Genomic DNA, 22,623 nt, shown 5'->3' on the forward strand with positions numbered 1-22,623 from the left:
TCAAAGCATTAACACCATAGATTTTTGGGTAATGGCAGATGAGGATGATCCTGGATTTACTAATGGAGATGTTGAAGGCATTGAAAGTCTAATATATACAGATAATGCTATTTCGTATCCTAATGGTGAGTGACATAGCAAATTTTGTTTCCTTCCATAAAGATATATGTTGTTCATTTTGATTTTTTATTGAGTTTTTTTTCTATTTTATATTTTTATTAGATGGAGGAGACATAAAAATTGAAGTAGATATGTTTGATGTTATAATTGAATCTTCAAATACTTCTTTTTGTGGTACTTCTAAATATGGTGGTTTTGGATTACTTGTTTATGATGGAGACATTGGGACACATGATACTTAATGATGATTATGATTTCTGATGAGTAGGGTATGATTTTAGACATACTTTGATATTGATTTGTTAATTAAATGTTTATTTAGCTTTGTTTTTCTTTAATTAATTTAGTTATTAATTATTTAATTAACTATTTTTAATTAACTTAATTAAGTAACAAGATATTTATGTCTCTAGTTATTAAATATTTAAGTAAATATTTTTTTAATTTTATTATTATTTAAATTAAGTTATCAAGTTAATGGTTTACTTGTTAGTTATTTAAGTAAATATTTTTACTTAATGTAGGTTATAAGGGAGATGGGAAATGAATGTTGTTATTAATTATTTAACTAAATACTTTAATTTAAATTAAATTATATAGACTCTTATTAATTTAGTTATTAACTATTTAAGTAAATGTTTTTACTTAATGTAAGTTATGAAGGAAATGAAAAATGAATGTTGTTATTAATTATTTAATTAAATATTTTTATTTAAATTAAATTATATAGACTTTTATTAATTTAGTTATTAATTATTTAAGTAAATATTTTTATTTAAATTAATTTATACGGTAAATATTTGTAGTTATTTGTTAAAATAGTTTACTTATAATATAAATTAATTTGTTACGTAAATATTTATATAATAGAATTTTTTTGCTGTGAAGGTTTTATAGCTTTATATGTTTATACATTTTTAATTCGTATTTTTTGTTGTTTACCAGAGATCTCGCCTACTTTTTTTCAAGAGAGGGAGTCGCACACTCCCACCACCGAACGCCATTGTCCCCTACTTGAGGGAGGTTGGCTTCAATGATGTGGTGCCACTTAGAAATTTTGTGTTCAACTCCCTGATATCGGCATTTGTGGAGTACTGGCGTCCTGAGACCCACACTTTTCACCTGTCGTGGGGTGAGTGCACCATCACCCTGCAGGACGTTGCGTACCACCTCAGGGCTACACGTGCATAGAGAGCAAGTCAGTGGGTGCTTCCGTGATTTCCATACATGGTACAGGACTGAGGCTACTCGATGTTAGGCCTCCTGCAGTCCAGCAGCAAGGTCAGCAAAGGAAGGAGTCTTTCTACTTCAAGCTGACATGGCTTCGAGAGTGACTCCGACAAATGCCCAATACTGATGGTACGCAAGGTGCTACATATTATTGATGATTGGCGATCACCTAATACTGATAAATCAAATAATCAGGTCCATCTCCAGTGGCTCCCACTATGAGATGACTTTTCGAGGTGTCGTTCTCTGTCTTGAGAATCTGCGGTGCTAGCATGGATGTACCATTTCCTATCCTCTGCAACACATCGCTCCACCACAAATATCGCAGGATGCACTCCTCTATTAGTATCTTGGATATACTAGAGATTCTCCTAGTGGTGTCCACCTGAGCAACAGATTTACATGTATTCCATGGTTGTGAGGTAATTGTTCACTACGATTTTGTGCTTTTCTTCATTTACGTAATTCAATATGATTTGCAATTAATTGAATCGAGGTTATTCTTGCAAATTTTCAAGGTTGATAGGTATGACACAGCAAAATAGGGATCAGTACGAGCAAATAGTCCTGCGATGATGTCGGACATTGGATCAGTTACAATTGGATGAGGTAAGCGAGTTATCCTTTTATTTGGTCACAGTTGCATAAATTACTCATACTTTTTTAGCACTTGTCACTGATGATTATTTCACAATGTACATTGTAGTTCTTGTGAATGCCCTACAACAACGACTCTGCACTGCAGGACATCTGCCTGCCATGGCTGAAGGAAGAGGCAGAGTGGGAGACATGGATGTCTATTGTTTTCCTCGTCTGCTTTAACATAGTTGAATTTTACCATGTCGATCGGGTGAAACGCCAGTTTAATAGCGAGCATCCAGTACCAGGGGACCTGGTCAACGTTGACAGGTTCCTAACTACCACAGGACGTGGCGAGGATGTCTGGTTGCCTACCAAGTTTCATGAGTGGTACAATCGGTGGAGGGCTAAACACGTGTTGATGGTCCTGAGACATAGTTCGTGCCAAATACGTGTGTGCTCCTCCAACCTTACACACCTCCCAAACAAAATAACACATACATGATTAGCATTTACACAAAATATAACAGCGATAAATGATATTATTACACCACAGTTAAATGAGGCATCACCAATATCCGAGATTCTATTAGAGGGCAACACGGAGATTCCATGGGCATCCAGCTGCATATTGTTGGAAATAAATATGGTACTTTAATCGGTCCGACTCCATTACTATGTACTCAATACTTCTGCGAATGTTGCAATTTTTCACATCCTGCATCACTGCATCTCTACTCTTGAATCTGTGACCAATCTGAAACTCCACGCCACTATTTAGGTTGTAATCCTCTTCACCCATTGTGAAAATTGAGTTTTCTCATGCATCGCTTCCAGATCTAGCGTCTGATAGTGACTGGGTACAGTTGAGAAGGCCGGAATTGGTTGTGGGGTAGGAAGAAGATACCGAACTGATGCCTCAACTGGCATCTCGGGTACGAACTCTTCCTCGTCATCATCTTCAGAAGAACTACTCTCGTTGCTTTCCACAACATACTCCTCGTCGGATTCCTCACCATCCACGTCCATGTTCTCCACTGAACTCGCAATGTGTATTGGTTGCGATGCGAGAGGTGGGTCGTCTTGCACTAAACCCGAGTGGCTAGATCCACCGCCACCAACATCGCCGACCTCCGCAGAAAGCTCCATAACTTGTTCCATCATGATTCTCCCATGGATGTCAAACATGAGCCACACATGCTCGTCGCTAGGGCTGTCAAACGGGCTAGCCCGGCCCATTTAGGCCCAGCCCATTAAGCCCATGGGTTAAACGGGCTGGCCCATTTAAGCCCGCTTTATTCGCGGGCCAAAATTTTTAGCCCGGCCCATTTATAGTCAGCCCGATGGGTTAAACGGGCCAGCCCGTTTATCATTTTATTTTATTTTTTGAAAAATATTTTGACAAAAAATACCACTTTTAGGTCAAAAACCATTTAAAAAATTTTTTTTAGTTGATGGGTCGGATTTTTGGGTCGGATCGGGAAAAATATTAGCTAAAAGTGTTACTTTTTTTTAAAAAAATTAAACGGGCCACCCGTTTAGCCCGCGGGCTAGCCCGTTTAACCCGTCATTTTTTTCGGGTTAATCGGGCTTAGCCCATTTAGCCCGAAATTTAAACGGGCTTAATTTTAGGGGCAAAGCCCGCCCATTTAAACGGGTAAACGGGCTGGCCCGATGGGTTTAGCCCATTTTGACGGCCCTACTCGTCGCCATGGAGGACGAGAAAACTCCATTTCACATCGATGCTAGCAATCTATACCCCACCCTTCCTATCTCTTTTCTCCCGCTACCACCAACACTACTCAATATTAGACTCTTCAGCTCGGACAAAGAACTAACTCACCGGGTGCGCAACAGAATGGAATTATCACACTCAAATATCACGTCGGTGTCACTATTTCTCATATGCCGATTGGGATACACACTTACAACCACATATCCACCACCACTAGACATTTTAGCTTATTTTTCGGAAGAAAGCCAAAAGAAAAGAAAAAGTGAGATGTTTGTGAAGAATTCAAAAGATTGCACATCCTTTTATAGCTACTGAAAATTTGTTGTAATGTATTTCGTTTACACTGTAAACGTTATAATTTTTTACGTATTTTATTTACAGTGTAAACGAAATAAACACGTCTAATATTTCATACCTTATCTCGTTTACAGTGTAAATAAGATAAGAGATAAGATATCTTTTGATAAAAATGCTACAAATAATATAGTTTGATAAATAAAATATTTATTTTATTTATTAAAAAAAATTCCTTCACTATCTTTGGAGAAGAAAATAAATTCAAAAAAAGTATATCAGTTTTCTTATCCAAATTCCTACCAATCAATTTTTTTATCAGTTTTTAAAAAGACATAAAAACAATAGAAATATTATATACATTAATTTTTGTATACCATTTTTTATATAACTTTCACTTTCAGTATTAAGAATAATTGATAAAAATTATAGAGAGCTACTTAAATAAAGATGTCTAAAATATTTTTTTAAAATATTTTTTAGTAATTAAAATTTAATATATATAATCGATTAAATTTATTATTTTTTTCTAAACTAGACTAGATAAATTAATTTGACCTAAAAAATGGTAAATTAAATATTAAATTAATCTAAATTAATATTATTTTTTATAGAAAATAGCTACAATATTCTTATTATAGAAAATAATTAAATATTTCTATTTCATTTTTTATAATAAAGATATTGTAGTCATTTTTTTATAAAAGATAATATTAATTTAGATCACTTCAAGATTTGATTTACCATTTTTTGATCAAATTAATTTGTCTAGCATAATTTTGACAAAAATAATATATTTTAATCGATTATATATATTAAATTCTAATTATTAAAAAATATCTTTAAAAAAATATTTTGGACGTCTTTATCTAAATGACTTTCAAAATTATTTCATAAAAAAATATACATAAAAAATTATATATAATAAAATAAGGTATGAAGATGCTAAAAATATCTTTTTATAAAGATTCTTGTGTTAAAAGCGTATTTTATTTGTTTAACCACACTTTAAAAAAATAATGCTTTTATAACACATCAAAATTAAACCATATAATTCATAGTGCATGTTTGGACGCCATTATTTTATTAAAAAAAGATATTTTTTCAATGAATTTTTTTTATTTTTTAATGTGTTTGGCAAATTTTTAGTAGTAAAAGTAAAAGTACTAGTAAAATAAAAAAATATCTTTTTTGAAAGATCTTTTTTCTATAAAAAAAAAGATATTTTTCATGTAATAAATAAACAAAAAAATATTTTTATATTGTTATATCCAAACATAATTGATAGATAAAAAATATTTTTTATATCAAATATCCAAACATAAAATTATTTTTATTTCTCTATAAGATCTTTTTAAAAAAAATAACTTAAAAAAAATTTTTTTTTTAGTAACTCACTCAAATAAACTCATAATTTAATGATAAAAAAAGATATCTTTAATAAAAACCATTATAAAATTTTACATCTTTATCTAAGTCACTCCTATCCTCGGATTAGATGGTGTAAACGTGTTATCTCTCATAATGAAGGAAGCATGAAGTTGCTGTAGACTAGTGTCGTGTCTTCCTTCTCCTGGGTGATGTGGTCAACGTGGTGAACCACATCACTGAACACTGATTACTCCATTTCTGCACTTTACTTTGTTACATCAATACACCGTAAACCATCTCCGTTTCAGCTCTCACATGTTCAAGAACCAGCATCACTCTCAACATTAACTCTTTGTGGTGTCATAGAGAGAGATGTTTGGGTGTGAATGCTTTTGGTGGAATAATAATAACATTAATAATACTGAACCTTCTCAACTCCACTCTTCTTTTGCTGAACCTCAACCATTCTCTCTGCCTGCACCTCTTCCCGATTGGCCACAAGGTATCTATTTATTGACAATAATAATACGCTTTCTATTTGTAACTCTTTTTGAGGATGCTGCTTATGTTCTTTTCCTCTTCTATTTTTGCTATTATTCAAGGATATATACCAGAAATTCAGGCCCTTTTCTTCTTTGATTTCGTTCTCATACTAAATTAACAAGCCCCGTGTTACGGTGGGGGTGAATCCTTTCAATTAGGAGGCCACCTTGTCAATCCATGGTGAAAAATCTACACTTGACATGGTTTAAGACTTTTTAGTGAATTTTATGAATGTACTTGAAGTTGAAGGCAACAAAATGCATAGCTCTTGCATGTGTTATTTTGTTCAGATTTGTGCTTCATGATGCTATCCTATGAGTTTTTGTTCAGGGGTTGAAAAATATTCATTATTAATGCATCAATTGATACACCTTTATTGCAAAATTGTTTACCATTAGTGCATCAGACTTGAGTTGTTAACTAATGAACTAATATCCTGTATTTACTACATGGTTGATCTAATTTTTTGAATAATATTAATATGTTGTTATAGGTGGTGCTTTTTCCAGTGGAAGAATAAGCCTTGGACAATTAGAAGTTGTAAAAATAACCAATTTTGAGAGAGTTTGGTTCTGCACACAGGGTTTCATATTCTACAGACCTTTGGAGATTCCTGATGGTTTTCACTGCCTTGGACACTACTGCCAATCCAATGTGCAGCCATTGCGAGGATATGTTCTTGTGGCTGGTGAAACTGCTTTGGAACCTGAACCTGAAGCTAATCATTATTCTTCAAATAGCCCTGTGTCAGAATCTCCGGCTCTAAGAAAGCCAATTAACTACTCTTTAATATGGAGTGCTGAGTCACCGGATGGTGGATGTGGTTATTTCTGGTTGCCAAATCCTCCGGCGGGTTATAAAGCAATGGGCATAGTAGTTACTAGCATACCGGATGAACCTGACATTGAAGAAGTTAGATGCGTGCGAAAGGATTTGACAGAAGTTTGTGAGACTTGTGATCTGTTAATAACAATGGACTCAAAATTTTCAAAAAACTCATTTCATGTTTGGAACACACAACCTTATAGAAGAGGTATGTTAGGTAGAGGTGTAGCTGTTGGGACATTCTTCTGCAGCACCTATGCTGATTCTGGCATAGTGTTTGATATTGCTTGCCTGAGGAATCTTGATTCCACCTTACACGCCATGCCGAATGTAAGCCAAATTCATGCACTTATTAAGCATTATGGTCCGACCATGTACTTCCATCCTGATGAGGTATACTTGCCATCATCTGTGCAATGGTTTTTCAAGGACGGAGCGCTTCTGTATTCACAAGGTAGTGAGAAGGGTAAGAATATTGAGTATGATGGTTCGAACTTACCAAGTGGAGGAACAAACGACGGCTTATTTTGGATAGATTTGCCTACAGATGATGATGCCAGAGATAATCTCAAGAAGGGAAACATAGAGAGTGCAAAACTGTATGTTCATGTGAAACCAGCATTGGGAGGAACATTTACTGATATTGCAATGTGGGTGTTCTGTCCTTTCAATGGACCTGCCATCCTTAAGGTGGGTTTGTTGAACATTGAGATGAGTAAGATAGGAGAACATGTAGGTGACTGGGAGCACTTTACCCTCCGTGTAAGTAACTTCACCGGAGAGCTATGGTCAATGTTCTTCTCTCAGCATAGTGGCGGCGAATGGGTGGATGCATTCGACTTGGAGTTCATTGAAGGGACTAACAAACCAATTGTTTATTCATCAAAGCATGGGCATGCTAGCTACCCTCATGAAGGTACTTACCTTCAGGGGATATCTATATCGAGACTTGGAATCGGAGCTCGGAATGATGCTGCAAAAAGTGATCTTGTTGTGGATTCAAGTACAAAGTATGAGATTGTTGCGGCGGAGTATCTTGGAGCCATAGAGGAACCATGTTGGTTGCAGTATATGAGAGAGTGGGGTCCTAGCATTGTGTATGACTCACGTTCTGAGATAGACAAGCTGATAGATATGCTGCCTGTGTTTGTTAGATTTTCTGTGGAGAATTTATTTGAATTGTTTCCAACAGAGCTTTATGGTGAGGAGGGACCAATTGGTCCAAAGGGGAAAGCCAATTGGTTAGGAGATGAAATATGCAGCTAGTCCTCCTATCCCAGAAGGATCACTGCCAATTTATGTGTTGTATTGTTAGTCTTGAAAATGGCCATGTCATATTAATAGGACAAACCAAACATTCTATACTTGTGTAGTTGTGTTTATATCCCTCTAAATATGATACATTTTCATCTTCAAAATGTAAGCAGGTATTGTCTAGGATGGTAATATAGGTTAGATTATAATTCCTAGTGGTATGAAAAAGAACATATATGTGGTTCTAAAACCTTATGAACGAATGTAAAACATGAGATGAAAAATGGTAAATATTCGGAATAAATTTTTGTCCTTACACAAATTTTGTTTGGTAAACTAACTTGTGCGGTTGAAGTAAAAATTTGTTTGGTAAACTAACTTCACCGGGTGTAAAATTTCAAATTTAAAAGAGTGAAGTAACAATAGTGGAGCGGATCTCATTAAATTTGAGAACATATTATTCAATTTTTAGAGGAAAAGTATAGGGTACCAACATATTATCTGCCAACTTCTGCCAACTCTTATTTATATTTGTGTTTTATGGAAGTGTGTTCGTAGATGTGTCTAGTAATTAATATATTTTAAATACACATATAAAGAGACACATCCAAAAAATATATCTATAAAAACACTTCTATTAAACACAGTTATAAAAAAGATATTTTTATTAGACACATCCACGAACACACTTCTATAAAACACAATTATAAATAAGAGTTGGCAGAAGTTGGCAGATATGTTGTTGGTAACGTAGCGGAACCGATTTTTAGATTATTCTATATATGTAAGTTAATTTATTTAATATTGATTTATTACTTGGTACGATCCGATACACTTACCGGTTAGTTTGTCGTATTTAAAATCCGCATCAGTGCTCTCAGCGCTTTTTCATGAAGTCTCGAAAATGCCTCTTAAATTGAGCCTCCATCTCTAACGTTGCCCTTGTTTTTTAGTGGCACAGTCACAATTCGCCCCCTTCATTTAGGCTTGATGACTGGACTCGGCAATTTCGCCCTCCCAATATTGTTTTCCATAAAACTAGATTACACACCAAATGGACTATTTTTAGCAAATACACTTAAACTGACCCAATATTTAAAAAAAAGATCGACTAATTTCAGTGCCCTTAGATTTGGAACAAATGCAACTTTATGAACCACTTTAACCCTATAAAAATAGAAAGAAAAACCTTTGTTGTAGGCCAATGGCCAATTTTCAATGTTTGTCGTATGAAATAGGAAGAATGTAAGCTCAAAAAGCTTCAGCCACACTGTGTAGTATACAACATCGATAGAGTATGTAGAAAAAAAGTGAAAAAGATAGGAGACACATATTTTGAGGAATATTCACTGTGATGGTGGTGCTAAACGCTGAGACCTAGAGTTTAGCGCCAATATACACGTAATTTGAGGGGAAGCCACTGTTTTGGTGGCATTAAATACCAAGACCTGACGTTTAGCACCGAGCAGCACGTAATTTGAGAGTAGCGCTAAACGTCGCTATCTGGCATTTAGCACCAAGCATGCTTTATTTGGTGATTGAACCACTGTGTTGGTGGTGCTTAACGCTACAAACTGGGCGTTTAGCGCTAAAAAAAAGAGAAGCGAGGGTGGTACTAAACGCCGAACCTGGCGTTTAGCGTAGAGAGCGCCTCAAAGACCCCTTTGTAGGGGATTCAAATTTTGAATTTTGTAAAGTTTTGGAATTCTGAATTCACCACCCCACCTCCAACCGTTACCCCTTCCCCAATTACATTCCCCATTCACCACTCTTCCCTAAATCTCACCACTCCGACAGTTACGCCACCAACCCCTTCCCCAATTTATTTTTTTTCATTCCCATTCAATTCCCCTCCCCCCTAATGTAACTCCCTCTTCCTTCTCTTCTCTATATAAATCAATTTTAACCCACTCCATCCCCACTTCTCAATACCCTCTTATTTATCTTTTCTTTCTTTTTCATTAGTAACCCCATTTTACTTTTCTTCTTCTATTTCACCCTCCTTTCTCTACCAAAAAGTTACCTTTTCTTGTACCCATTGCCACCCCCTTTCTATTTCTCCATCCTCTATTTTCTAATTTTCTTTGTTCGGGAATGAGTAAAATTTTTAAGTTTGGTGTGATCGCGCTGCTTGTTCTTTAACTGTTATACATGGCACCAAAGGGAGGAGAGTCCTCTTCAAGGAAGAGGAAGGAAAAGGCCCCTCAAACTGATTCGTTTGACGCCAACCGGTTCAGCTCTAAAGTGTACAAATAGCACTTCTTTAAGATCACCGGTAAGAAAAAAGTGATTCCTAAAGTCCGGTTTGATCTCAAGCCGGATGAGTATCCGGAGATTCAGAAGCAGATACAGAGAAGAGGTTGGAAAACTTTATGTAACCTACATACTGAAGTGGTCCAGCTGAAGGTCCAGAAATTTTATGAAAATACGTGGGTTACATATAAGCATGTCCCAAGAACTACCACACTATGATAAAAGAGAGGATTCTAGACTTCGGCCCAAGGAGTATGAGGGAGGCACTCCAACTACCACCTCTGAGGGATAATGATCACTCCTATAGTGAGAGAATGAGTGGCGATTAGAGACATGATCAGATTCTTCCAGACATATGCCTCCTAGGAGCCCAATGGAGGCTGAATTCAGAAGGGCAACCAAATCAGCTGGGGCGGCATGATTTGAAGCCGGTAGCCTGAGGTTGGTTGGAATTTATCCAATACTCCATCATTCCGATTAGTAACCGTTCTGAGGTTATCGGGGACCGGACTGTTATGATTCACTGCATTATACTAGGAAATAAGGTGGAGATAGAGCTCACAATTTCATAGCAGATATACAGTATTGCCTCTAACACCTCCATACATGTCAAGTTGGCCTTCCCACATCTCATCCACCACCTCTGTGATGCTGTAAGAATGCGCCTAGAGAACGACATCATCATCCCCATAGAGAGGCCAATCTCCAGGAGGACTATGGAGTATGCCAGAGAATATGCACGGCCCCGAGAGACGATTCCACAGCCAAGGGAGAGCCAGTTCTCCCTCCTCAGCAAGAGCAGCTTATGATGCCTTAGGTGCACTACTTCCCACCATAGGAGTTTGGCATCAACTTACCTCTTCCATTGAGCAGCTGATGATTGGCCAGGATGGTTATGGTGTCCTCATTTAGCAGGTTTTGGCTGAGCAACAGAGTCAGCACCAGGAGCTCACCCAGATGAGACTTGACATAGGGCGACTGAGAGGATACTAAGGAGCTCAGCCGGTTGGAGGAAACGACCACCAGGATGAGGTGGTTGTATTTTTTTTCGTTCTATTTTTCCTTTCCGTTCTTATTTTGTTATTTTATGTTTTCTGTTAATTTATTTTCTGTCCTTTACATGATCTTTAGTATTTTCGGTTTGTTTAATTTATTTTAGTTATAATTATTTTTATGTTTATTTTAAAAAATGTCTCATGTATAGCTCACTCAGCTTAAATTAAAAAAAGAAAAGAAAAAAGTGGTGTAATGCATAAGCAATTGAGTTTATATTTACAATTGTCTTATTTAATTAGATGTGGTATTTATTTGTGACTCTGAATAGGGGTGTTCAAAACCGATCCGGACCGAACTAAACCGACGAATCGAACCGAAAAAATCGAAAACTGAATTAACCGATAACCGAAAAAACTGAAAAAAATTGATTTTGCTGTTTTTTGTCCGGTTTAGTTCGGTTTTCGGTTTTGAATCTGAAAATCCTAACCGAACCGAACCGAACTGAATTTAATTGGTTTGGTTTGGTTCGGATGGCTTCAAGAAAAAATCGAACCAAACCGAACCGCACTTTAATTAAACGATCGGATCGGATGACTTTTCTCTCAAAAACCGAACCAAACCGTACCGCGAACACCCCTAACTCTGAATGCATGAAAAAGAATAGTGCATATTTGATCAAAATCTACATCAACGCTTCCGGCGTTTTCTCATGAAGTCTCAAAAATGCCCCTCAAATTGGGCCTCCATCTCTAATGCTGCTCTCGTTTTTTGGTGGCATAGTCACAATTCGCCCCTTTATTTGAGTTTAATATCTGGATCTGGTAATTTTGTCCTTCCAATATTGTTTTCTATAAAAGTAGATTACACATCAAATGGACTATTTTTAACAAATATATTTAAACTGACTTAATATTAAAAAAATCGACTAATTTAAGTATTTTTATTCTTAAAATAAATGTAATTTTATGGACCACTTTAATTCTATAAAAATAGAAAAGAAAATCTTTGTTGTAGACCAATGACCAATTTTCAATGTTTGTCGTATGAAATAGGAAGAAGGTAAGCTCAGAAAGCTTCAGCCAAAGCGTGTAATACACAACATGGATAGAAGGCATAGAACAACTTCTTTTTTTTTTTTGTTATAATTGTAAAAATCATTAGTACCAAACTTTACATCAAAACCTATGAGAATCGGTTTGACTTGTGACCCATCCAGTTTTGAAAACGAACCGGGTCATTTTTTTTAAAAAAAAACCCCTTTCAATTCGATGCTGTTTTGGTTTAAAAAAAAAAATACAAAACCCTAATTTCCCAACGGCACCCCCAAGGCCCCAATCATCCCCAGCCTCAAGTCACAGGTCACTCTCTCCCAAGAGTCAGTGAGTCACAGATTCACTCACCGCAGTTTCGCACGGTCACCTCCGAACACAACGGCAGCCAACGACGGAGGTCGTCACTCGTCACTCCCCTCACCGGTTCCTCTACCTCGTCCCCGCGACGCCAGTGTCTGCTGGCCTCTGCCGTCTCCGTCTGTGTCGTCCCGGCCGCCTTGACTCTGCCGTGCCTCGCCTGTCTCTGCCTCTGCTTCCTCCGTCGTCATCGTGTTGGCTCCTCTTCGAAGCTCTGATCTCTCTCGCCGGTGGCCTGCTCTGCAACAGCTCCAAGTTGGAAAACCGTCCCTAAATTTGTTTGACTCTCTGCTTCTGCAGTGTAGTGTAGGTGAGTCCATTTTTTAGTTATTCTTATTAATTTTTTATACTGATTTTTGCTGTTTTAGTATATTAATGTATTTATATGTAAAACTGATTGATTTAATTTGTAATAGGTTTAGATGAGTTATATTTGTAGGTAAGACTAATTGATTTATGTTCTTTTCCTTTCTTGAGGCTTGTATATTAAAGTTGGAGAAACTGAGATAGATAATAGAGCAGAAGACATACACTATAAAATTTATGTCCTAGCTTGATAATCAAATGATGAAGGGTCTTTCTTCTGGTGTTGTGTAGCACTCTTTAATTTCCTCAGTGGATTAATCACTTTGCAATAGTTTGATTTCGAGGTCAGTGGTAATAAATAAGAGTTTGTTTTAAAAAGAGAGAAAATGGGAAGGTTAACAATTAGAGGACTTGTACGGTGAAGTATTAACTTTGAAGGATCTTTGGCAAAGGAATTGGACCAATAGAAAGCTAGAATCTGGGAGGGCATGAGGGTGTTTCGGTTTACCTTAATCTGTAGCCTTTAGTCTTTCCTATGTGCTTATCTGTTAGTTTTAGTTTGTTGTTTGTTTTGAGGACTGTTTTCTGTTTGTATCTTATTGCTGTGCTTGTGACCGGGTGTGTTTCTGCCTGGATTTGTTGATTTTTTACTGCAACGCCCACCCCTTCTATGGGCTTCTTTGTGAGTGGGTTGAAGTATCGGAAAAAAAGATTTCAACGTGGAATTTTGGTTTGAGTTGAAGGTTTTTTTGTTATATTTGTCTTTTTCTTCATTCAGGAAGGGTCTTCTATGTTCTGTTCTTTGGCCCTTTTGTTTTCCATTGCACGTTTAGATCAAAGATGCTAAAAAGTGCAAAAAAAAAAGGAGTCACTGTAGAAGATATATTGTGGCACATAAAAACATAATCACAAGTCACAGCCACACACTTGGGTTTTTCTAGAGGATTGTTCATGTTCACAAAAAGAATATTGGAATGCTGCTGTATTAGTTTATTTTCCAATGGAATATATTTCATTGAAAAACAAAAAATATAATTTCAGCTTTTGCATTGTATCGTTCATTTTCAGGGTGTTTTCTTTTTCTTGATTAATATCTGGACAATTGATTATTTAAGTGAGACCGGGTCAACCGGTTACCCAGTAACCCAGTAGTCCAACTGGTTTGATTACTAGTTCGATTCTGAAAACTATGGTTTATTTCCTTCAATTTTGTTTAGTTAGGGTTTAGGGTTTATGGATTGGAGTTTTGTGCATAAAACGTGGGATAAGTGGGCTTCCTCTAACGTTGGTCATTCTGGTGAGCAATGTCTTCCCTCTTAATTAACCTCTTAATAGCACTCTTTATGTTTGAGTTTTAAACTATTGTGTCGTTTAGGTCACCCTTTGAAAGCTGCTTTGTTGATTAATTATGACCCAACTGGACCCTCTCGCTTGTTATCTACCATGTAAGCACCACCATTATCCTCTATTCTTCATATGATTTTTCCTTTTTTACATTATTTTGATCCATGTTTGGGTTCATTGGATGCTGGCAGTGCTGAACAGGAAGGAATCAAAGCCAATCCCATGGAATTGACTCACTTTCTAGACTTCATCAAGCGCAATCAACTCCAATCAGAAACCTTCATTATTGCCTCCAATGAGTGTAAGCTGCAATTTTTGTATGCCTTATGCTCTTAAGAATCAAGAATTTAGGGTTCTTGGATAGCTGAACTAGTGGAGCATATATGATGCTTGTTTAACTATGTGTTCAGTCTGTGAATAAGAGATTTAGCTCATGAAATTAACATTTAATTTAGAATGATCACAGGACACTGCTAGTGTGTATGTGCGAGCGAATACGGCTAGCTGATATTAGCTGCTAGTTCATATCCCTGTGATTATCGGAAAACATTTGTACTGAACTTACAAACTACAAGAACATATGTCTAGTACAAGTTCAAACTCCCAACTTCATCAGCTAACCCTAATTCTACAAGCAACTGGTAGCTTCACAGAATTCTTGATGAGTAATTGAGCTAGATTAAGGTTTCAGCTGCAGCTATTTAGCACAAAGTTTGAAATTTTTTGTTCTGGATTGTAGATGGGCAGGGTGATGCATGTTATAAGTTAATTTGCATTTGATGGTATAATCATGCATGTCATTGGACTCATGACTTTTTCAATGGTGCATTGAAATTTGGATGGCAGACTTGGTGACCTCAATTCACGAGAATTGGTTTAGTGGAAGGTGCATAAACACATCAAAGCCTGCTGGTGAAGGTGCAATTGTTATTCAAACGGCAGCATATATCTTAGTTGCTTTGTAAGCCATATTATTTCAGCTCCTTTATCATGGATTTTTACCGATGCACTCTCTAACAGTTTATGTCTACATATACAGGTATGAAGGGTCCATTGGTCCGGCATCTCGTGCTATGGCGGCTGCTGATCAGTTAACTTGGCAATTAGGACGGAAAAATCTCTAGATGTGAAGTTGCACATCCACATTTGTTTGTATCTGTTAGGAAGAGAGCAAATTATCAGAATATTTATGCCCCTTTCTTGGGCTTGCTCAAATGAGAAAATGTTAATCACACATTAAGTACTGATTTTATTGTACCATAGAAAACCTACCAATTTTGTGTAAGATAATATAAATAAGATTTTTTGGCTGATAAGCTAATCTAAGCTTGTTTCACCAGTGTCATGCAGAACTTACTATATATTATTAGGGACCCAATTGAACTCTCAGGTTACCATCTGTTGAACTTGAAGCATAGACAATAACTTGATGAAATTTCTATGGTGCTGACCTCCTTTGTCAGCATGCTATGTTGTCCAAATGTGTCATCTATAAAACACGATGCATGGAGAGTGATCGAACGTATTCCGTTTCTGTATCTCACTCACCTTTATTAGGGATAATGGCTAATGAAGTTTGTTAAGGTAGGTGGGTCATTGGACCATTTTCTTTACGGGCTTGTTGGGTTTTAATGTTTGTAACGCAAAATAGATATGATATGAATTGAGGCCCAGAAAGGTGAGCAATTGTAGGTGTCAAAGGAATCATTAGAATAGTAATGACCCAATAGGTGAGAAAAAAAGAAAAATAAGGAATCATTTTATGATGGATTTGTATGCAAAAAATACTAATTTGTTCTTTAATGATATTTTTTAAGAATTAAATTATTTTATAATAAAATTTTATTTTTTAAACATACATATTAAAAATTTTATTAAAAGTATTAGATAAATCAATTTGCTTAACGAAAATAAGAGTTTTTAAGAAAAATAACAATTTATTCAAAACTAATTTGTTTACCGGGGTGGAGGAGTTGTCCCCTGCATACAGATAGCCTCCAACACGCCTACCCCGTATTACTGTAGCACATTGAGAAGGCGCGGAACCTTTGTAAAGTCTGTTTGATTTGTAAGCAACACGCCCACCGCGTGTTGCCATGGAACTGCATGCGTCCGCCTCACCACGCCCACAACTTGTTGCTGGAGAATTAACACTCCTCTGACGGACCGGTATCACGCTCCCTATATGTCAACTGTGACATCCACAAACCAGCAAAACCCCTCCTTCCTAAATATTCAGTCAAAATATTAATACAGAGTCCATAAAAAAAATAATTTCTGTTTATTTTAATTCTCTATTTAGATTATTTTCTTACACTTATTGAAAAATTCCACTACTATATGTGTATATTGATGTTTTAAGTGAACCACGTTTTTGTACTCTATTCCCTTAATGGAATAGAATTTAACTTTAAAAAAAACATAAAAAATATAATTTAAAAAATAAATAAATTAGATTAATTTAATAATTAATTTACTAATTTATTTATATAAATATTAAAAATTTAAATTTTATTTTATACATCCACCAATCAATAACAAACCGCTAACCGTTAGACCGAGTTCAATATATCATTTAAAAGAAAATCAACAAAGTCAAGAGAGAATGAAAGGCGGTGCAGCTTATTCCCGTGGAACCGATCACAGAGGATCAGAAAAATCGCAAGCCCGCAGGCCGCAGCCAGAGAAGACCACCCAGAAGGAAGGAAGAAAAAAAGAAGGTCATAGATGAGAAGAACATAACCTACATATTCCTCAAATCAAACCCCTTTCAATTCAAGTTTCAACATTTTTTCCCTTTTTTCTTTTCCCCCTATACTTATTTCACTGTCATCAACTTCGAAGCACTAGTAGGATCGGGGATTTGAGGTATGATGAAAGCACATAGGGCATCATCATGGTCGTGTTTGATAGTGATTCTGATGGTTTTCGTTCAATTGGGAGCTTCAGTGAGGACCGATGAGGCATATGTCACTCTTCTCTACGGTGATGAGTTCTTGTTGGGCGTTCGAGTTCTCGGTAAATCCATACGTAACACTGGATCCACCAAGGACATGGTCGTTCTTGTCTCCGATGGAGTCTCCGATTATGCCAAAAACCTTCTTAGGGTAAGTGAATCATTTCACATCGTAATTGCTTAATTTTTGGTCATCAATCCCAAAATTTTATTTTGATTATTATTATTTTTTCTCTGCAGGCTGATGGATGGATAGTTGAGATGATTAGTTTACTGGCTAATCCTAATCGAGTGCGTCCAAAGAGATTTTGGGGCGTCTACACAAAGCTCAAAATATTTAATATGACTAACTACAAGAAAGGTAACATTTTCTTGGGGGCTTTGTGTTATTGTTTAGTGTTATCTGGTTACAACAATAAGGAGGAAACTTGTAAAGTTTCTATTTAGGGTTAATTTCCATTTAGTATTTTACTATTAAGTTTAATTATCTTGAAACATTTCCTTTTTTAATAATATGTTGTTAGCTTCTTTTGAGTTAAGTCAAATTGGAGCAGGCAATTTATGTTAAAGGATTTGTGCTTCCTCTCTTATTGTGGGATACGGAGCATGGCTTATTTGTTGTTTTTGTATTGAATTTGAATGTGCAGTTGTTTATCTTGACGCGGACACTATTGTGGTAAAAAATATTGATGATCTATTCAAATGTCAAAAATTCTGTGCTAATCTGAAGCATTCTGAGAGGTTGAATTCGGGAGTCATGGTGGTGGAGCCATCTGAAACCCTTTTTAATGACATGATGAGCAAAGTGAAGACTCTTGCGTCTTACACGGGAGGTAAAACAATTTTTAGACACCAATTTGAAATTCTATGATTACTTGTTCCTTGAGTATCGCTGTTGGAAACACCTATATGAGAAGTCAGTTCAAATTCGATAGCGTGATAATGGTTATCTTCTTCTGTCTTTCTCCCTTTACAGGAGATCAAGGATTTCTCAATTCATATTACTCTGATTTTCCAAATGCACATGTTTTTGAGCCAAATTTGAGCCCAGAGGCATTGAAGTCCAGACCCATTCCTCAAATGGAGCGACTTTCAACGCTGTATAATGCTGATGTTGGTCTTTACATGCTTGCTAACAAGGTACTAGAATATAGGTAATGAGAGGATGTTACATTCCTTTCAAGTAATAGAGTCAGTAAGGCACATGCAATATATGCCCCTTTTTCTTCTCCCCCCTCTTAACTTAATGATATTTGATATCCTTATTCATACCAGCTTCATTTATCTGCCTAATGCCGTAATCTATATTTCGTCTAGAAGAGTCCTATACTTCAATACACCTGACGTTTAATTACTTTTATTTCATCAACGATATGTGGCCTGTTGTCCCCAGATGTTTTGTGATAATTCAAATAATATATACCATTCAGGTGACCTACATTAATAATGACATATTGACAAGAGGTTATTTAGTGCTGCTTTTGAATTTTTAGTTCAATAATTTAATCAATATGATATTTTTTCAGTGGATGGTTGATGAGAATGAACTCCGTGTGATTCACTACACACTTGGCCCTCTTAAGCCCTGGGACTGGTGGACATCATGGCTTCTGAAACCTGTTGATGTCTGGCAGGTATTTCTGCAACTTACTATCCTCTTTTGCGCTTTTAATGATATTTGAAAAATTGTTGTCTTCCCCATTTTTCTCTGTACCATGCTGCTTAGTTTGAAGTTTGTGATAAAAGTATGCTGACTTTTTCTTTTATGGTTATGCAGGATATAAGAGTACAACTTGCAGAATCCCTTCCTGGCACGGGAGGGGGCCAAAATCCTAAAGAGAGTTTTCTTGTGAAGTTTCTCTTTCTGCTACCATTCTGTGCTCTTGTCATCTGCTTCTACCATTCATTTCTAAAGGTCAGCAATCATGGACTAATATTTTTCTTTATATCTCAAGCATTGAGCAAATGGACTTTAAAGTAAGTATCGGAATATTGTATTTCCTGCAGAATCAAGGGTCTTCATTTTGTAGAAGCTCGCTATGTGATCATTTCAGACGCTATTATTACAAGATTAGATCAACTGGACCACTTACATATACTAGTATTTCGACATCAACAATCAATTCGTCCCATCAGGTCAGCCTTTTACGTCCTCTGTTTTCTAAATGGGAATTTGGATCTTTCTCATCCGAGGCTCTCACATGCCAAATTTGCACAAATCATTGTGATTTGTGCCTTGTGTCTGTCTTAATGTCTATATCTTGTTATTCAAAATGCTTAGATTTATTATTTATGTATATTTGACAATTGACTCAATAAAATTCCTTTTCTGTGGTGTTGAACAGCTCTTAAATGGTTCTCAGTTCAAGGTTCCTGTCTATTTGGGAGGCATTTCCATCTGTGTCTGTTTTATGGCTGCAGTGGTGTCTCTAGGAATAGCTCTTGCGATTATTCCTCGGCAAGTGATGCCATGGACTGGTTTGCTTTTGATGTATGAATGGACATTCACAATTTTCTTTATATTATTTGGAGGTTATCTCCATTTGATTTATCAGTGGGGGAAGATTGTGGCATCAAAAGCAGTGTCGTCCTTGTCGCAACCTGGGTCTTCTGATTATGATTCAGGAAAACGTACGACCTCATGACCAAAGCTTATTTATTGTATTATCTTTCTTTGAGTTTTGATCTCAATATTTGTATTCCATATAAAAAATTTTTTGACATCTTCTTATCTTTTTGGGGTATTTACAGGTCATCAACGACAAGCCTCATCTTGTGATGCTACTACGTGGTTCTATGGTTTAGGGATGGCCTTTCTGGCAATTGCTGCTCCATCTTTGCCTTTCGTCTTTGGAATAACTGCCCTGTTTGTTAGGTAACTTGGAACTAATAGAAGCATGCATAGTGTAAGCCATCATGATAGATCTAGTTAAGACACTTAAAATTTTTTTCGATGTCAATTTCGTCTTGGTGATTCTGAATTTACTCTTATCAGATTCAGCTTGAGTTGTGGTTTGTCAACCAATATTATCTCTTTTCAGAGATGTCATAGTATCCCTTCTCCGTTAGTAGCAAACAAGCCCTTAGTAGTTGAAAATTTGTAGTTTGTTGGTTCATTGCATAGCAGTAGCAGCTACTTTTAAGTTCTAAGTAGTTTTTAAGTTGAAAATGTGCATTGCCCTCAATTCTTTTTTTTTTTTTTAATGAAACTAAAGTAATGCTTATATACTTTTAACAGGTTAGGATTGATGGTTGTTGGGGGCATAATATTGGCATCTTTCATGACATATGCTTCTGAACATCTTGCCATCCGTTCATTTCTGAAAGGCCTTGAAGAGTGGGATATTGCTAGAAACAGGACTTTCTGTTTCTTATGCTGATTTGACCATAGGAATTGGTGTAGACTGTGGTAGATATTAATTTGCTTCATTTATTCAGCAAATATTTGTATCATCATAGTGGTGTTAGTGGCAAATGTAATGTAGAAAAATTTTGTCACCTAGCAGTTGTATTGGCTCAGGTCCTGTTGTAGTTGTATTATTTTATATTTTATATATTCTACCGTCCGTTTCAAAATCACTTTCGCTTTGATTTTTCTGATACATTAAAAAATTAATGTATTTTGACTTATTTAGCATCTAAGTACATTGATTTTTTAATATATCAAAAAAGTTAAAACGACAAATATTTTGAATCGGAGGAAGTATTATTCTTTGGTAGGTGTCGATATATTGAAAATTGCATGGCATTGAGACTTGAGAACTGCTATGCTTGGTTAACATTCATTTAATGCGAGATTGTTCTGTTCATATGATCTTGAAATAGGATTGGTTAAGGCGAGATATGTTGATATAATTCACATTCCCATTTTTTTCTTTTGCATCTTATGTATGAACACTTTTCAATTTTCATATGCGTGTAAGGAAATCAGCTCAGTTCAAGAAAGTTGCCACGGTGTTATCCAATAATGATGGTTTTGAATAATAAATAATAATTAATTATAAGATAATTGGAGCTGGTTAAGCCTTAACAAGGCAAGTAATGAGTAATGCTAGTTGGCTACAACTCATATCCCTTTTCTTTATCATATCATATATCTAATCTAAAAGTTAATAAAAGAATGGAAGAGATCTACAATTATTTACAAGATCAATGCTTGTCTGAAGCAAAAATATTAAGGTTCGTTGTTTGTTCTTTTCACCAATCTATCTATGCCTTTTTCTCTAAAAAAGAGGGTCAATTTGTTTCTTTTGGCTATATGCTTTTTTCTGCTCCATCTTTGTGGCAATGTCCCACGTCAATCTGACATTCACAATCTATCTATGAGAGTGGAATTACAATGGAGAATAAGTGGAACTAGCACAAAGAAACCAAACAGATTCATCGTCATTATATTGAGTAAACTGTAAACTCAATAAATAAGCTTTCGAAAGATTTAAAAACGCGACAAAATGAACTAGATATTAAATTAAATATATATTCTAAAACAAGATATCAGAAATCAGATTTTGTTATAATTTTTTGTAAGCATTACTAAAAAAATAAGATTTTTTTATTCTAAAATTTTGATAATTTTATGTCAAGTAAATTTTTTGTAAAAAATATTTTGTGAATGATCATATTATTTTAAAAAATAAAAAAAATGTAGAGATCAAATTTTGTTTCGAATTTTTTTGTGCATTTCCTAAATATTCATTTAAATATATTATTACCACAAAAATTTGGTTCAAATAGATAAGTTATTTGATAAATAAAAAAGTTTTTTTATCACTTATAAAAAATATTTATTGATTATTTTATTTTATTTTCAAAATATTCAAAGTTTATTTTATCAATTATATCTTTTAGAAAATTTTTTTAGTCAATACCTAAATCTTTCGGATACCCAAATAGTAATTCACTCCATTTATATATCTTTCAGTTTTAGTGTAACAGCCACTTCTATTTATTTCTATATTAAACAAAGATTATCTTTTCAATTGCCCTCATTGTTGAAGTAAACACAAACAAGTTGAGAATATCTCAAGTGGTTCACACTAAAATCGCATTATGAATTATGCGTCTTGGTCAGTTTAATTAATCCAACTGCCATCGAAGTTATCAGCAAACAATAATAAGATTAAAAGAGTCATCACGTTTTGGTTTGTCGTTTTATGGCATTTGATGAGTCACAAAAGCTAATAGAAATTAGATATGATGGCCGGTTTTATATCACTTTTTTTATGTTGTTTTGTTGGTGCGCATCTCTTTCCTCAGGTGGGACACATACACCAGCTTAGCATTTTAATTATTTAACAAAAATGTTATTGGTACCATAAAATTAATTATTAAAATCAGTTATTAATATATTTTTATATAATATATATAATTTAATTTATTTTTAATATATATTTATATTTTAAATATAT

The 22,623-nt window shown here is 35.4% G+C and overlaps 3 protein-coding genes across 6 annotated transcripts; all 3 read left to right on the forward strand.

Annotated features, from left to right (window-relative positions):
• The first annotated feature begins 5,470 nt into the window (after window positions 1-5,470).
• On the forward strand, window positions 5,471-8,260 carry LOC130932684 (hypothetical protein At1g04090-like). The gene is made up of 2 exons (XM_057862077.1): window positions 5,471-5,831; window positions 6,366-8,260. Exons 1-2 carry the CDS (start codon window positions 5,702-5,704, stop codon window positions 7,961-7,963), a joined length of 1,728 nt encoding a protein of 575 aa, XP_057718060.1. The 5' UTR covers window positions 5,471-5,701; the 3' UTR covers window positions 7,964-8,260.
• A 4,181-nt stretch (window positions 8,261-12,441) lies between these two features.
• On the forward strand, window positions 12,442-15,620 carry LOC130932573 (uncharacterized). Of its 4 annotated transcripts, none has more exons than XM_057861923.1 (6): window positions 12,442-12,919; window positions 14,133-14,212; window positions 14,291-14,360; window positions 14,451-14,560; window positions 15,106-15,177; window positions 15,299-15,620. In XM_057861923.1, exons 2-6 carry the CDS (start codon window positions 14,149-14,151, stop codon window positions 15,352-15,354), a joined length of 372 nt encoding a protein of 123 aa, XP_057717906.1. In that variant the 5' UTR covers window positions 12,442-12,919; window positions 14,133-14,148; the 3' UTR covers window positions 15,355-15,620. The 4 variants fall into 4 exon arrangements, with proteins under 4 accessions (XP_057717906.1, XP_057717904.1, XP_057717902.1 ...); XM_057861921.1 differs by having other exon boundaries at window positions 12,493-12,919; window positions 14,137-14,212; window positions 15,106-15,220; XM_057861919.1 differs by having other exon boundaries at window positions 12,495-12,919; window positions 15,106-15,220.
• A 1,265-nt stretch (window positions 15,621-16,885) lies between these two features.
• LOC130935520 (inositol phosphorylceramide glucuronosyltransferase 1) lies at window positions 16,886-21,024 on the forward strand. Its single transcript, XM_057865305.1, has 10 exons — window positions 16,886-17,366; window positions 17,456-17,576; window positions 17,863-18,048; window positions 18,192-18,355; window positions 18,742-18,849; window positions 18,993-19,130; window positions 19,223-19,351; window positions 19,561-19,846; window positions 19,967-20,090; window positions 20,454-21,024. Exons 1-10 carry the CDS (start codon window positions 17,130-17,132, stop codon window positions 20,593-20,595), a joined length of 1,635 nt encoding a protein of 544 aa, XP_057721288.1. The 5' UTR covers window positions 16,886-17,129; the 3' UTR covers window positions 20,596-21,024.
• Window positions 21,025-22,623: the final 1,599 nt, after the last annotated feature.

This window comes from Arachis stenosperma, chromosome 6, assembly GCF_014773155.1.
Source record: "Arachis stenosperma cultivar V10309 chromosome 6, arast.V10309.gnm1.PFL2, whole genome shotgun sequence".
In the NCBI taxonomy this organism is placed as follows: domain Eukaryota; kingdom Viridiplantae; phylum Streptophyta; class Magnoliopsida; order Fabales; family Fabaceae; genus Arachis; species Arachis stenosperma.

Excerpts from the sequence above, each read along its gene's own strand:
- LOC130932684 (XM_057862077.1), top strand. The coding sequence starts at position 5,702 with ATGTTTGGGTGTGAATGCTTTTGGTGGAATAATAATAACATTAATAAT. Across the intron at positions 5,832-6,365 it reads TCTTCCCGATTGGCCACAAG|GTGGTGCTTTTTCCAGTGGA; the intron begins GTATCTATTTAT and ends ATGTTGTTATAG.
- LOC130932573 (XM_057861921.1), top strand. The coding sequence starts at position 14,149 with ATGGATTGGAGTTTTGTGCATAAAACGTGGGATAAGTGGGCTTCCTCT. Across the intron at positions 14,213-14,290 it reads CTCTAACGTTGGTCATTCTG|GTCACCCTTTGAAAGCTGCT; the intron begins GTGAGCAATGTC and ends TGTGTCGTTTAG. Across the intron at positions 14,361-14,450 it reads TCTCGCTTGTTATCTACCAT|TGCTGAACAGGAAGGAATCA; the intron begins GTAAGCACCACC and ends GGATGCTGGCAG.
- LOC130935520 (XM_057865305.1), top strand. The coding sequence starts at position 17,130 with ATGATGAAAGCACATAGGGCATCATCATGGTCGTGTTTGATAGTGATT. Across the intron at positions 18,356-18,741 it reads TTTACATGCTTGCTAACAAG|TGGATGGTTGATGAGAATGA; the intron begins GTACTAGAATAT and ends ATATTTTTTCAG. Across the intron at positions 20,091-20,453 it reads ATAACTGCCCTGTTTGTTAG|GTTAGGATTGATGGTTGTTG; the intron begins GTAACTTGGAAC and ends TACTTTTAACAG.